Source organism: Spermophilus citellus, assembly GCF_964194105.1.
Source record: "Spermophilus citellus genome assembly, chromosome: 8".
NCBI lineage: Eukaryota > Metazoa > Chordata > Mammalia > Rodentia > Sciuridae > Spermophilus > Spermophilus citellus.
In genome coordinates this window covers 47886237-47901636 of record NC_138189.1, presented here as the reverse complement: position 1 = coordinate 47901636, position 15400 = coordinate 47886237, and the positions used below count along the sequence as shown (strand labels likewise).

Here is a 15400-nt window from a genome sequence, read left to right as displayed (position 1 = left end):
AGAAAAGGTCTAATATGAATAAGTGAAATAACATTAAGCATTACATAAAAATCTAGTTAAAGATCTTACCATGAACTATTGGTGCTAAGAGCATCATGAAGGTTAGTAGCTGTGATGGCCACATGGCTGTGGGCTTAGGCGTGAGAATTCCTCAAGAATGTATGTTTCAAACGTGAAACAAAGTCACTGTGTTTGTGGTTCCTCTTCGGTACTCCAAGAGTGATAATTAAAAATTAAAACAAAATCAAAAAGTAAAAGAAAAAAAATTCCTCAAAAATTGAAACACCAATATTCCAAATATGAAACCTGCAAAAAAGAAGAAAAAAGGGGGTGTGGTGGTTATCAATTAGAAGGTATTCTTATTTTAATTCCCTGAAGAATTGCTTTATTTCCTCTTTAAACACCTGTTTTCTGTTCCCATCTTTTCTGTGTACTGGGGATTGAACCCAGGACACTCTACCACAGAACTGCATCCCAGGACCTTTTTAACTTTTTATTTTGATTTTGAGACAGGATATTGCTAAATTGCCAAGGCTGGCCACAAACTTGAGATTCTCCTGCTTCAGCCTGCCTAGTCTCTGGGATTACAAGCATGTACCACTGCATTCAACATTTTTTCAACTGAAGAGCCTAAACATCAACATAAAATAGGTAAATAATCTAAAAACATTTTTATGCATGTATTACCATAGTTTTTATACCTCAAACTCAAACCATCTCTACTGGACAAATTAATTTAAATATACTAATTTTAATATGTATAAGGAGACTTGAGGACTGCTTTTCGTAAGTATTTTCCATACATATATAATTTTACTAACAGAATAGTAAAATATCATCATTCACCAAATATAATTTTTACTAACATTAAAATAGTAAAATATTTTCATTCTTCACTATTACTATAAGTTTGAAAGGGAAAGTTAAGTTACTTTCATTTTAGGCGCTTATATTCTTTCAGAAATTTTCCTACATGTTAACTACATTACTTTTCTAAGCATTTTATAACAATTGTGATTACAGATTTATAAAAGATGCTACTTTTATGTTTGATTGTCTAAAATCTCAATACTGAAATTTAATGCACAATATAACCTAAATTACAATTTTAAAAATTTTATTAAAATGTGCTTCTAGCCAGGTGCAGTGGTGCATACATGTAATCCCAAACGTCTCAGGAGACTGAGGCAAGAGGATCTCAATTTCAAAGCCAGCCTCATCAACTTAACCTTTATCATATCAAAATTACAAGTTTATCAAACTATTTTATTTTTTTGTTCACTTAAATCCAAGTAGTAAGAACACAAATTCTTAACTACCTGATCTCAATTACTGTTCTAGAACGGTGACCTCCAGTAATCACTTAATGACTTGGTGCCTCAGTTTCCCTGTTTGTATAAAGGCAGAAGTAATGTTATGTAATTTATAGGGTTATACAAACATTAAGTGAGTTGAAACTGGTAATTTTATATTATATATCATACATTAAAATGTGTTTTATCCAGAGCAATGTTGTCATGGACTAAATATTATATGATTAATTTAATTTAATATTTAATTGTGATAATTATATTATGTAAATTATGAGAATGAACAGATTGCTCATAACCTACAAGAAAGTATACCACTATTCATAGAATACTATTTTTTAGAAAAATAAACTTTTTAGGATGACTTCTTCCAATTTATATCTTGTCATTAACTTTACTAAACCAATCAATTTTTATATAACAGGGACATTTTAATTAAGTCATTTCTAAAGCAAAGTTCTTAATATACAAAAAAAACAAGCAAAGATATTAGGGATGCACTAAGTCACATAAGACAGCATCCAATGTATCCATGATTTATTAATAAATATTGCATAGTCATAAACATATAGTAATGCTTCATAATCTTGCCCTACAAGGTGATGTTGGACATTGATCCCAAAAATGCCTTCCTAATTTTACTCAGCAATAAAAGATAATAAAATCATGGCATTTGCAGGTAAATGGATGGCGTTGGAGAAGATAATGCTAAGCGAAGTTAGCCAATCCCCAAAAAACAAATGCTGAATGTTTTCTCTGATATAAGGAGGCTGACTCATAGTGAAGTAGTGAGGGGGAGCATGGGAGGAATAGATAAATTCTAGTTAGGGAAAAGGGGTGGGAGGGAAATGGAGGGGGCAGGGGATTAGCAAGGATGGTGGAATGTGATAGACATCATTATCCAAAGTATATGTATGAAGACACGAATTGGGTGTCCACATACTTTATATACAGAGATATGAAAAATTGTAGTATACATGTGTAATAAGAATTGTACTGCATTCTGTTGTCATTTTTTAAAATCAATAAAAAAATAAAGTCTAAAAACAAAATTACGTTAAAAAAAACTGCCTTCCTAAAAAGCCATTTTACATGGAACACTCCTTCCAATATGAAATGGAATCTCTATGATACATTAATTCATCAGGAAAATGAGCAGGGCAGCAAGATGAAAATTTAAATGACTATAACTCGTCTTCTCCCATCACTATCAAAGTGTTAATATGTTTCATATGACAAGAATGAGGCAGAAACACAATGAGTCTCAAAGGAGTTTAGACTGAGTAAAATACATAATGAGCTCAAAATGCTAGTTAAAGTTTTCAATTCTGAGAACGTATAAATATGTTTTTCCTTTAAAGTTTTCTTATTTGTTAAATAAGTATATTTATTAGTTCTCAATTGGGAGAGTGTGTGAAGCTATATGATGGAATTGTAAAGCATGATGAGTTTGGGTCCTACTATTTCTCAAAAAAGTTTTTATACATTAAACAGGTTCTCCTAACAATTTGACCCTGAAAACTAAAGAATCACAGTAAGGTTCAAGGATCTTTCCTATATTCTAATATTTATGAGACCAAAGAACATTATATGAAATAATTACTAATAAAACACTTAACCATTGAGACTAGTTAGTTGTAATAATGAGTTGAGTGTTCTAATAATGAATGCAATCTTGAACAGTTCTATCTCATTTTGAACATTCATAAAGGACAGATTCATTGAATTCAACAAATTCACTCACATATATTTTTGTCAATTTGATTCAAGTGTTTGCTGCATTTGGTTACTGGGGTTTGTGATATATAAAAGGCATGATTCTCGAATTGAAATGGGGGAAAGAGGAGGAGGAGGAAGAGGAAACAATGAGGACAGGGAGGAAGAAAAGGACAAGAGATAATGCAGGATAGGCAAAGATTAAAATATAAATCATAATTTATGATCTGTAAATCGAATTTTTAAAAAAGAAAGAATGTTATAAACAATACATATGATAACACTGTGTGGTTGATCTGGAAAACCTGCAAGAAGAGAGGAGAAATTGTGCTAGAATTTGAATAATGGATGAGACTCCCCTGAACTGTAGATGGACAAAGAACACTCTGGATTAAGGATTGTTATAGTAAAGGCAAAGGTGGTTAAAGACAGCATGTTGTAGAATGGCATGTTATCTAGTTTGTCAGGATTAAGTAAGAACCATAGAATGTAATACTAAGGATCCATTCAGAAAGAACAGAAATGAATCGAATGCAGTACAAAGAAATGTGAATTCAACTTGATTTGAGTACAAATCAGGCAATTTGTAACATATAATCGCATGAAACATCCATACATATAGATCAGCATAACCTCTGTCTTAAGAAGGAAAAATATTTACATTGAATATATTCCAAGGAATTTTTTAGTTCTTCTATATTGATACTAAACATGCAAACACTATTTTTTAAAAATTCTTTAGTATACCTGATATTTGGTTTGAGATAAGGAGCTTGATTAAATTGAATAAATACCAGAAATTGGATTACTAAATGAGTCATTAAATTAATAAACCAACTATTATTTATGATATCTAATATGTCACTACATGAAAAATAATGCAGGCTTTGCATTTACATAATAAGACACCATAGTCAGAGTTCCAAATTTGCATAACACTGCTTAGCAGCCATTATGCAATTTCAGATCAAATATTGATTTCAGAGAATTACCAACACTTTTAGATATTTGTTATACATTTGGTAGTGACCATTTATCTGCACAGATGTATATTTTATAATGTACACAAGGTTAAATACAACCTGGAAGAAATTTACAAATACAGTAAATATGTGTTGGTCTTAACCTATATCTGAATGTGATAATAATTTCTTAGTTCTTTATGTCTGCAAAATGTCCTTACTTCCATAAAAAATAAAAATCTAGGCTACCATCATAAAGTCTAAGCCAGGAGCTGGGGATGTAGCTTAGTTGGTAGAGTGCTTGCCTTGAAAACACAAGGCCTGGGGTTCAATTCCCAGCACCATCTCTCTCTCTCTCTCTCTCTCTCTCTCTCTCTCTCTCTCTCTCTCTCTCTCTCTCTCACACACACACACACACACAAACAAACACGTCTGAGGCAGGAGCAACAGCATAAACAGAGTGAGAAGTACCTAGTTTTAAATCCTATTTGTATTGTTAGCTGTCTGACCACAGTAAATTATCAAAAATTGTTATATCCTAATGTGTAAATCTGAATTTCATACTTTTTTTTACCAGGTGTTTTAAGGCTTAAAGAAAGGTAATACATATAAAGAACCTATAAAGATTCCTGGCAAGAGTATAAATTCAATAAATGAGAAAAGTTCTTGTTCCCATTTAATGATGGGATTTATTTTCAAAAGTGAGGTTATAAATGGTAAATGAGATTACATTTGGTAGTAAGTTGGGTAGAAAAACATTTGATAGGAGTTTGTGAGTGGTTGAGTGGAAAAGTGGATAGAATCAGAAGCTATATTGTAAACACCATGCTTTTAGAAGATTAAATTGGTCATAGCATATAGAAGGAAAATGGGGAGAGAAGAAAAATACCTTAGGTAAGCAGTGTCATCAACAATATTTGCCAGAGTTAGTTTGGTGGGAGTACACAGGGTTTTGATTTAAAATACAGATTATTTGGAGAAAGTCAAGACAATGAATTTTAGAAATATTTCTGTTCTATGATTTGTGTGAAAGGAAAAACAAATCAGCAGCGAAAAATATAGAATGGATATAGAAGATACAGTAAGAAGATTCACACTGGGAGTGAGGAGACAAGCTCAGGAATAAAGCAAACCATCAACTAAGTACTTTGGTTCCATCCTTCCCTCAGTCCCACCCCACTGTCTCCTCCATGGGCTCCAGAAGATTACCGCAAGAAAGACAGGTTTCTATTCAATTAATCATAAGGTTAATTTGAATTTTATTTCTATTCAATTAATTTTAAGTTAGCATTAATTTTAAAGTTACTTAAATATGTTTTAAGAAATGAAATGATAAACTATCATACATTACTTAGAACACTAACAGTTTTGTTGTTGCATAAATAAAATACACATCCCCTTGTAACTGTATTGTAAATAATTATAATTTGAGGATAAATTAGAAAACAAGCCATTTAGGAAGGTAATTTTAATAAACCCTTTTAGAATGAAAGACTCATTTAATTATCTTTCAGATAATATTATGATCTAATGAGTGTCTTAATGTTTAGGAACATATTTGGATTTAATGAACAATGCTATTTTTGACTTTAGAGCAGTACATCTTTTATCCAAGAAACAGATTGATGTTTTACACTGGATCATTTTCTTGTGAAGTACCCTTGACTTAACCTCTTTCCTTAGATCTTAAAAAGCATCTGATTGGAGCTTATTTCCAATAGGCTTTGAGTAAAGTAATATTTACCTCCATTTGATATGCTTAACTGAAGACGAAATCAATAAGTGTTAACAAAAGGTAAGTATAAATAACTGTTAGTGGAACTAGTATGGGAGACATTGCAATTGCTTGACAATTACATAATTAGAACTAAAAAAGTGGATTTCATGTTCTTTCCATACGTACAATTTGTAAATAAATCATATACCTTGCTCTTTAAAAGGAAAATACTGAGCTGGGGATACAGCTCAGTGTTAGCTCACCTGCTTTGCACATGAAAAGGCACACAGCCCTGGTTTCCACCAACACACCACAAATAATTAATTTAAGTACTTATAAAATTTCAAGGTTTTATCAAAAATTTTGTGAAAAAAAATCATTCTAAATGAGAACAGCTATTATTTCAATGCATATTCAAAAGGTGCTGATTCCTTTAAAATGTCATTTATGATAATAATTAAAGATTAATTATTTCATGTTTTAAAGAGAGGTAAAAGTTAAGAAGGACAAGCAAGCTATAGTTAAAACATTCAAAATATATCAGGTATCTACTAAAAACCACATAAATCCATTTGAAGAGGAACATGGACTCTATTCTAAAATCTACATGAAACCAAACAAAATGATAGTTCTCCTAGGGCAACAGTTAACTTTTTAAGTATTTAATATCTTTAATATGTCTGTCGCTGATTCATGCCCACAATAGGTGCTATAGGTGCTCTATCACCATTCTTTTTTTTTTTTCTTTTGAGACAGGGTTTCTATTAGCAGCCCAGGATAACCTCAAACTTTTGATCCTCCTACCTCAGCCTCCTGAGTTTGCTTGGATGACAGGTTGCACCACCATCAAGCCTGACAGGCACTATTCTTAAAGTTTCTCATGTACTAACTCACTTAATTGATTGTGAATATTAATATTATGATTCTCTTATAACAACCCCATGAAGAAGGGGCTATTTTATTCCTAATCAGCAAGTGAGGAAACTGAGGGATACAGGTTAAAATATTGCTGAGGTCACATAGCTAAAAATAACTGAGCCAAGATTTATTTAGACTGAGTTAGATTTGCACTTGAGTCTAGACCCAAGGTTTTTGCTTACAATCATTAGATTCCACTGTCTCTCATCTTGCTCTTAAATACTGATTATGCAACACACCTTTGAAAAAGTAAGGATTTTTAGTTAGTTATGATTAGTTTAACTTGCATATTGAATAAAGTATGATAAAGAGCTAGGATACAGCTATATACTGAAATATTCAAACTTCACCTTATGAAGACTGTGTCATAAACAGAATGCACACAATATTTTTTCACTTCTGAATGAGTCCCATGTGCATCATATATGTCTTTGGCATATTTAAATAAATACTGAAGACCAGTATTTATCCAGGCATATTCTGGGCGAGTGAGGGGAAAGACCACTAATTTCATTTGGAAAACAACATAGTAACAATGATCTTGGAGGTTCTCCAGAGCCAAGAAAGTGTTTTATCTTAAGTAACAGAACATGTTTTTTAAAATCTGAAAAAGAATACAAAGGCACTTACCGAATAAATATTTAAAATGGTTTCAAAATTTAGCACTATTATTTTCAATGATCATGAGAAAGTTATTCTGTTAGTAATATGATTTTCCTGATAAGGGAACTGAGATCATTTTGAATATTACTGAGAATATGGAAAGATATTTCAAAATAGAATTATTCTTGACTTTCCCGTTCTTATTTTAAATGACAGGCCAAGATAACTTTAAATGTTTCTAATACTTATTAGATTCTTACTATCTAGGGAGCCCTTATGAGTAGGATAGCCTAGCATTGTCTTATGTTAAATTATATTTTAGGCAATTTTGTAAAAATTACTTGAGTAGTTCATGATTGACAACTGTGGCATTATATCTAGAGACCATGTGTTTTATAAGTGCAATTCCAGGATTTAATTTAAAACCAACATAATAATATTTTCTCCTGAGAAGTTCTAAATAATATTATCAATGTAACTGATACTATACTCAAGATTGGCAATGAGTTATTCCCATTGCTGGGTCAATGATTTTGAAGTGTCAAATTAGATCACCAGAATCACATTAAACTACGGTGTGGATTTGGGGGACTAAAGTAGGAACAATGTGCCATTTTTTAACACTAGTTTAGGCCCTACATAATTGACCTAACAATAAAGTTAGAATAGTGCAGGTTAAAGTATATAAGGCAGTAATTAATGTTAAATTCATTGTATTCCAGCTTCTTCTACATGGGAAGGAAAAAAATACATATGTACTTATACTTTGTTTGAAGACTTCTCATAACAAAGAGGACTGTAGGAGAATGTATAGCTCACAAGTTAGAGTAGTATATCATAGTTTCCTTTTGGTTTAATTACCATGTGTGGTCAAGCCAAACACGTCTTTCATATTATTTGGTTTTAAATCATGTACGTTTACAATGTAAAAAAAAAAATCAATGTGATTTTTCAAAAGGAATTTTAGTATTAGTAAGATATTACTATAAAATGTTACAAATTTTTAAAATGCAAAGTGAACTTAAGCCAATGCTTTAGCATCTCCTTCTATAAAAAGAATATGTGTACACCGTGCTTGAAATATTTTTTCAGATTATGAAGGAATCATATATTTTATGATTCCCAAAATATTATAATATTGCTTTCCTATATTTAATTCCCTACAGTTAGTGTATCAGTAGGACAACCAGGTGGGAGAGAAAACACATGTGTTTTGAAATTATCTCATCTCAGTAGGGTGTACCTGGATAGGTCTCAAATTAAACACCTTCCGTAATGGGGCCCATTATGGAGTATCAGTGCTTAAAATACCCACAGGGAGTCAGGGACCATTACTACCAAGGGAAAGTTTCTAAGGCTGTGGCATATGATGCAATATTTCTGCTATAACTTTAGCCTGACTAGAAATTCATTTAAATATGTATTTATGGTTTTAAAATCAATAGTTAACACAGTAAGGTTACTAAGACACAGTTTGAAAACAGGAGCTCATCAACACATTTTATTGTAATTGATAATTAGCATTTATAAATGACTAGTCCATTATGAATGGGTCATTTTACAAAAGATAACTTTTAAGATAGCTGATTAAATCACAAGTACAGTCGTCATGAAAAAGAAATTAGTATGGAAAGTAAATTTAATCTTTTTTAAGTTCTTCAAATATTGCAAACAATTACTGGCCATGCATTTGTAGAAACATTTAGCAAATACAACTTACTAGAAATATGACCATCAATAAAGAATTCCCCATGCTTTATTTTATTTCATTCAACCATAACAATACAAAGAATGTCTAAGTTCGAAATACTAATATTCCAGTTTCCCAAATAAGGAATTCCATTTTGTTATCAAAAATATCTCCTCAGCATTAAAGAGGTTACTTGGGAGGTAAAAAAAAAAAAAAAATAGGAGGTTAAAAAAATTTCAGAATGAAATCATCCTTTTTTTTTTTTTTTTTTCCAATTCATCCTGCTTCAGTTGGTTCTATTAGGGTAAAAACTGACCTAGACCGGCATCAGGAGAACAATAGAGCAGCACAGTTTAGTAATAAGTTGGCAAAATTTTGGGAAATACAACAACAAAAGAATATGAGTTCATAATCTAATGCCATGTCTATTCAATTACTATGTATATGTTGATATATTTATAATAATAAATAAATAACATTTCAATTCATATGGTGCCAATCATGACATTTACAAAGGTACACTGACTAACTCCTAAAAAAGTCAAAAAATTAATACTACAAATTTTCTGATATTGAGAGATAAGGTAATCATCCCAAAATAGTACCTTTACTTAAGACAATAAGTAAGACCCCAAAGAGATTTTGGTTAGTGGCAAAAACAAAACATGAAAACAAAAAGACAGCCTCATTAAGAAAAGAGGAAGTACATGAAACCTAAACATAACACAGGACCTTATCTAGAGAACTTTGCAACACATACTTTGAGTATCTATACTACTCAAAATACACAAAAACTGGAAATTTTCATGAACTCTTTTCACTGATATGAGACAGATGGTATTCTGTAAGGTGACATTTTTTTTTAATTCCCCATTAGGTTACAAGATATACTATGTAATTATCTTCAAGTTACATTTTATTTAATTTAGGCCAACCTAATCTAAACGGAGATCATGAAACTGAAATGAAGAAAGAACACTTCCAAAATGCATAAAAGTGGCTGTCCAAAATATTATGACAGACTATTTTTTAAGACAGGTTCACAAGAAATGTTTTCATAAAATGTTGTGTTCTCAATAATTGAGACCCGTTCTATAAATGGGTTAATGGCTCTTATGTATCGAAAGACATCAGTGTTTCCATGCCTGAAAAAGCTCCCCCCCACCACCTTTAGTAAAAATATGTTTGAGTTCTGGAGTTAAAAAAAAATGATCTTTAAGTAAATAAATCATTTCTATGTTCAGTCTTCTCAGCAGTGGTTATTCACAAGGACAATACAGAAGCACCCAGCTTCCAAAGTAACACCAATTGGGATATTGTACAGAAAGATGTATAGTGTCATAGTTTAACCCTTGCTTGCCTCCAGCTAAAAATAAAGTAAAGGAACACACATGGACTGTGATGGAAAATCCATCAGTTATAACCAAGCTGGCATATTTTTAGAAATATGAAAATCTGGGTAATTTTAGGCCAATATTATTAATGAAATATAATATTCTTGAAGTTTTTCTCACAGGGATAATGGATGAAGACCAAAGTAAACAATTTCTTACCACAGAAAATGTTGAAATATTTTTAGGTTACAATATTTTAAATTCAATAACAAAATCTATGCTAATGTTTTGATATTTAAAAATATGGTGAGTTAAAACAATTGAAAATCTAACACTTATCAATTTTAGAATAAATGATTTTCAAGGTTTGGTTTTTCCAGCATGACTCAAATTAATGAGCATGACTTATGTTTGAAGATGATTCAAAGATTAATTTCTCTTTCTAATTTATAACACCAATTTATTTTCAGTGATATTTTACAATAAGATATTTACTAAAATACCTCAAGACAATGAGATGCAGAAAGAAAACATATTTTTATGGAAATTTACCAATGATTTTTTTAAATGACATGCAAGCAGAATGAGAGTCTAATCACCCTTTACTTCTTTTTTTTTTTTTTTGGCCTAAAAATATTAAGATAAATGAAAGATAATTACTTTTCTCCGGTGGAAGAATAAGGAGACTGTTAACTAAGTAAATTGAACTAAATATAAAAGTGGCCTTTGAAAAAGAATCCCTTTATAATATCTTTTACCATTATTGAAAATGCATATTCCAATACATAGTTTAAGAAAATAAATCAAAGAAAATATCCCAAACCTCTTATTAACATAAATGTGTATACAGACTAACTTTAATATCCTTTAATAATCTTATTAGGAAAGTTCTTTTATTGCAACAAACTTCAGGATTTTGCCCACATGAAGAACATGTACCTTTCTAGTGGCTCTTGTTGGCTTTTCAATGTTAGATAATTTTGAGGTTAATTTTCCTCCAGCTCTGTCATTTGCATGTGAGGAGGTAAAATAACTAAGACAACAATACTGACATCCTTAGTCATCACTCAGGAAGTGCAAAGCACTTCTATGATTTGTAACTCCTTATTCTTCTCTATGTTTATTGTATGAATAAGATTTTGTAATTACTACATTAATTCTAGTCAGAATGAAGAAAATGCATGGAATGCTTTAATTTAACTAAATCCTATCAGTGAGCTTAATTAGGTCATTGTATTTAATTAGGTCATTGACAGTTTTACAGTCTCAGACTCTAGGTGCCTGAAATAAATGAATGTTCAAGACTAGAGCCAGAATATTACTAGAGGTGTTGTTAGATACATTTTAATTTAATAATTATACCTGAGGCATCAATATTGATCAATATAAATTGCGTAGCAAATAAATCAATGTCTCAGAATGATTCCCTGTAATTTAATATTAAGAATTCTGGTAATCCCAGAGGATTCAGAGGCTAAGGCAGGAGGACAGAAAGTTCAAAGCCAGTTTCAGCAACTTAGCAAGTCCCTAAGCAACTGAGACCCTGTTTCAAAATAAAAAATAAAAAGGCTGGGAATGTGGTTCAGTGGTTAAGAATCCCTATTCCAATCCCTGGTGTGTGTGTGTGTGTGTGTGTGTGTGTGTGTGTGAGAGAGTGTGTGTGTGTGTATGTGAGTGTATGTGAGTGTGTGTGTGTGTGTATTTTTAAGAATTTTGAAATCCACTTGCATTTCTCTAATGTTGAGCACATTTTCAAATCCCTTTTGGCTATCTCTGTTTTCTTTTGAGAAATGTATATGCAAGTCTTTTACTCAGTTTTTAAATTGGGTTGTTTTTGTTTGTCTTACAACTGAGTTGCTTGAACTCCTTATATATTTTGAATATGAATGACCTGATAAGGAAAATATGGCATATATAGGCAAAGCATGTTATTTCACCTTAAGAAAGAAGGAAATCTTACTACCTAAAACAACACTGATGAACTTGGAGTACACTGCTAAGTGAACTCAGTTGGACACAGAATGGCAAATATTGAATGTTCTCATTTACCTCAATTACATGTGAAATCTAAACAGGTGAACTTCATAGAACAGAGTGGTTGCTGGCAGCAACGGTGAAGCAGGAGATGGGGAAATGTTGGCTGAAGTTACTAAGTTTCAGTTATACAAGATAAATGAAAGCTGGAGATCTGATATATAATGTGGGATATAATGTATTGTACCCTTGAAATTTTTTAAGTATTAAGACAAGAAGGAGGAGAAGGAACATAAGAATAGAATATGGTAATTTTGTGGAGTGATGGATATGCTACTTAGGATGCTTATGGTAATCATTTCATGATTCACACATTCATCAAAATATCAAGTTATACACATTAAATACATGTCACCCTCTTTATAAATTACACACTTGATATGGTTTTAGTATGAAGTATTCTCAAAAAGCTCATGTGTGAGACAAGGCAAAAAAATTTAGAGGTGAAATGATTATATGAGAACCTTTGCTTATCAGTGTATTAATTTACTTATATGGATTAACTGAGTGGTAACTGTAGGCAAGTAGGTGGTAGCTGGAGGAGGTAAGTAACTTGGGATGTGTTTTGGGGGTTTACATTTTGTCCTTGGTGAGCAGAGCTCTCTCCTCCTTATTTTTTCCTGGTTCGAAACTGCTTTCCTATGCCATGTCCTTCTACTATGATATTCTGTCTCTCTTTGAGCCCAGAGTTATGGAGTCAGCTGATCATGAAAAGAACCAACCATGTATCCCTAATAAATTTGTCCTCTTTGCATTGTTCTTGTCAGGTCTTTTGATCTGATGAATCAAAACATACTAAAGCATACCTCAATAAAGTAGAAAAACATTTTTAAATAAAATAAAAATAATTCTACATATTTGGATATGACAAGTATGTTCATTTTGTAATGAAAGGGGAAATTATTTTTAGGAACAATATTAATATGAACATGAATGTTTTCAATATCATGTGAAGACTGTTATTATCATTTTGTTTCTAAGGTACATGTTTCCAGTGAATTCAACCCTGGAATTTCCTAAGTCCTGTATTTTTACCCCTCATATTACCCAGTTACCTTAATCTAGACAAAGCACCATGGTATTTCCTCTCATGCTGGGCTCAGTAAACACTTTCTGATTTAAATCTTCTTTAGACTCCTAAACTTCTTTAAAATATTATTTTTAAAGGTTTCTAAATAATAGCTCCATTTCATGGAGGAAGCATCATTTCTATTGGTGGACAGGGAAATCATACTGTATAGTTTCACAGATACCAGGAATGCTTATGGCCTGACCATGTTTTGCACCAAAGTACTCTGTAGGAAAGTAGCTAGGTAACATCACCAAGGTAGTTTAATCATTTGTTGTTTGTTTGTTTGTTTTTATTCCAAGAATATGTCCTTGCTTTAGAAGTATGTGTGTTCCACATGTATAAAGTTTATGTCTAAATATCTCCTTAAAAGTTCTTTTTAAAAATATTCTCTAGCACAGAGAGTTGATCTATACTGAGAGGGACTAGTAGTTTATTAATGTGAATTTATTTCTAATCAAAAGGAAAATTTCTCATCTGGTACAAGCCAGGCATTAAAAAAATTTTTGAGTCAAGATTTCAGAAAGATATCTCCTTTACGAAGCAGACCTTCTAATAACTAATATATAAGAGGGAAATAGAGGAAAAAGAAAAAGGAATATTTTGACAGTTCACTGGTCAGTTTAGCTGAAATGCATATTCAAATGCCTACCATTAGAACAAAAATAATCTGTTTTGAGTATTTCCCATCTAATTCAAATGATGAAAAGAAAATCTCTTATAAGCTTTCTAGGGTATACTTATATATTTTTCTTTATCATAGAAACATAACATCATATGAAATAAAATTTCTATACTCTACATACATATGAATATATACAAAACATACACATGTGTACACAAACATATACCTGTAAAAATTTCATACAGAAAGGAGTATATTATTACAAATCAATGATTAAAAGCAAATTTACTGAATCCTTTCATTAAACAACGAACTGAAAAATATTTTAATTATCCAGATAAATTTTTCTACTCATTATCCAGATAGAGTCAAATAGCTCCACACTGGATTCCCCAGTATGGAACTATTTTTGACAGATTTATATGTAAGAATATAAAGCAGAGGCCAAAAAGAAATGTGACTGGCAGTCTAGAGAACATCAGTATTTCCAGACAACCTAATGAAGAAGTTTCTTTGAATTCTAAGGAGCATTAAAAAATGCATTTCAGTGGTCATTAAAGCCAAAGTATCCATTAACTACTCTCAGACATGACCCCTCCATGGTCTCTCTTTTTCCCTTCCTTTTTTTTTTCCATTGTTGATTCATAGTCATCCAGCCCAAAAAAGTAAAGGCTCACTAACATTATTACAAGAATCACCCTGACGTCACTGGATATACTTTTACATAAGCACATATCTCAGTCTAAGTTTATGAATCTTAAAATATAATCAAAGATCCAAATTTACCAGGAAAAGAAATGTAGCACTAATCCTTTTAGTATAGAGTTAATTCTAGATGCCCATAAAAATTACTCTGACATTCATCAACTTTTTATTGGCTGTGCGAGATTCTGTTCCAAATGAAAGTAATTATTATTTTATGTTCTATTCTCAAAGCAAATTTATAAGGAAATAAAAATGAAACATGTGACTCTTAAGACATTTTATGGAGAAATTAACTAAAATAGCTTAATATATGTAAAAAGTACAAAATCCATATTTGAATAATGATGGTGTGTCAGAACTAATGAAAATTCTTGAAATCATCTACTTCAAGTCTTATTTGAAGTGAAGAAATGAAATACATAAAACATTAAAAATTGGCTTTATTATAAATGAATTATCTAGTAGAAATATATATGTGTGTGCATGTGTGCATATTTAAAGATTTAGAAAATAAAAAATATAAAGAAGCATCAAAATATTATGGTAGATGTACTTACTCTAACACCAACATACACTGTAAGATACACTCTTAATCATAGACAGCACAAACTGTAAAACACAATTGCAAAGAAACTTCTGGTAATAATAATTGAAAAGGTTTACAGTTCAAATTCTTGGTCCCATAACATTTTTTGTACCAAGCACTCAAGTAAATTC

The 15400-nt window shown here is 31.3% G+C and overlaps 1 protein-coding gene across 1 annotated transcript in view; it reads right to left on the bottom strand.

Moving 5' to 3' along the window:
* ADGRL3 (adhesion G protein-coupled receptor L3) overlaps positions 1 to 15400 on the bottom strand; it is a 788620-nt gene that overhangs the window by 492397 nt on the left and 280823 nt on the right. The window contains exon 4 of the mRNA XM_081302961.1: positions 70 to 306. Within this exon, the coding sequence (XP_081159087.1) occupies positions 70 to 124 (55 nt within the window). The 5' untranslated portion in view covers positions 125 to 306. The remainder of the gene's footprint in view (positions 1 to 69; positions 307 to 15400) is intronic.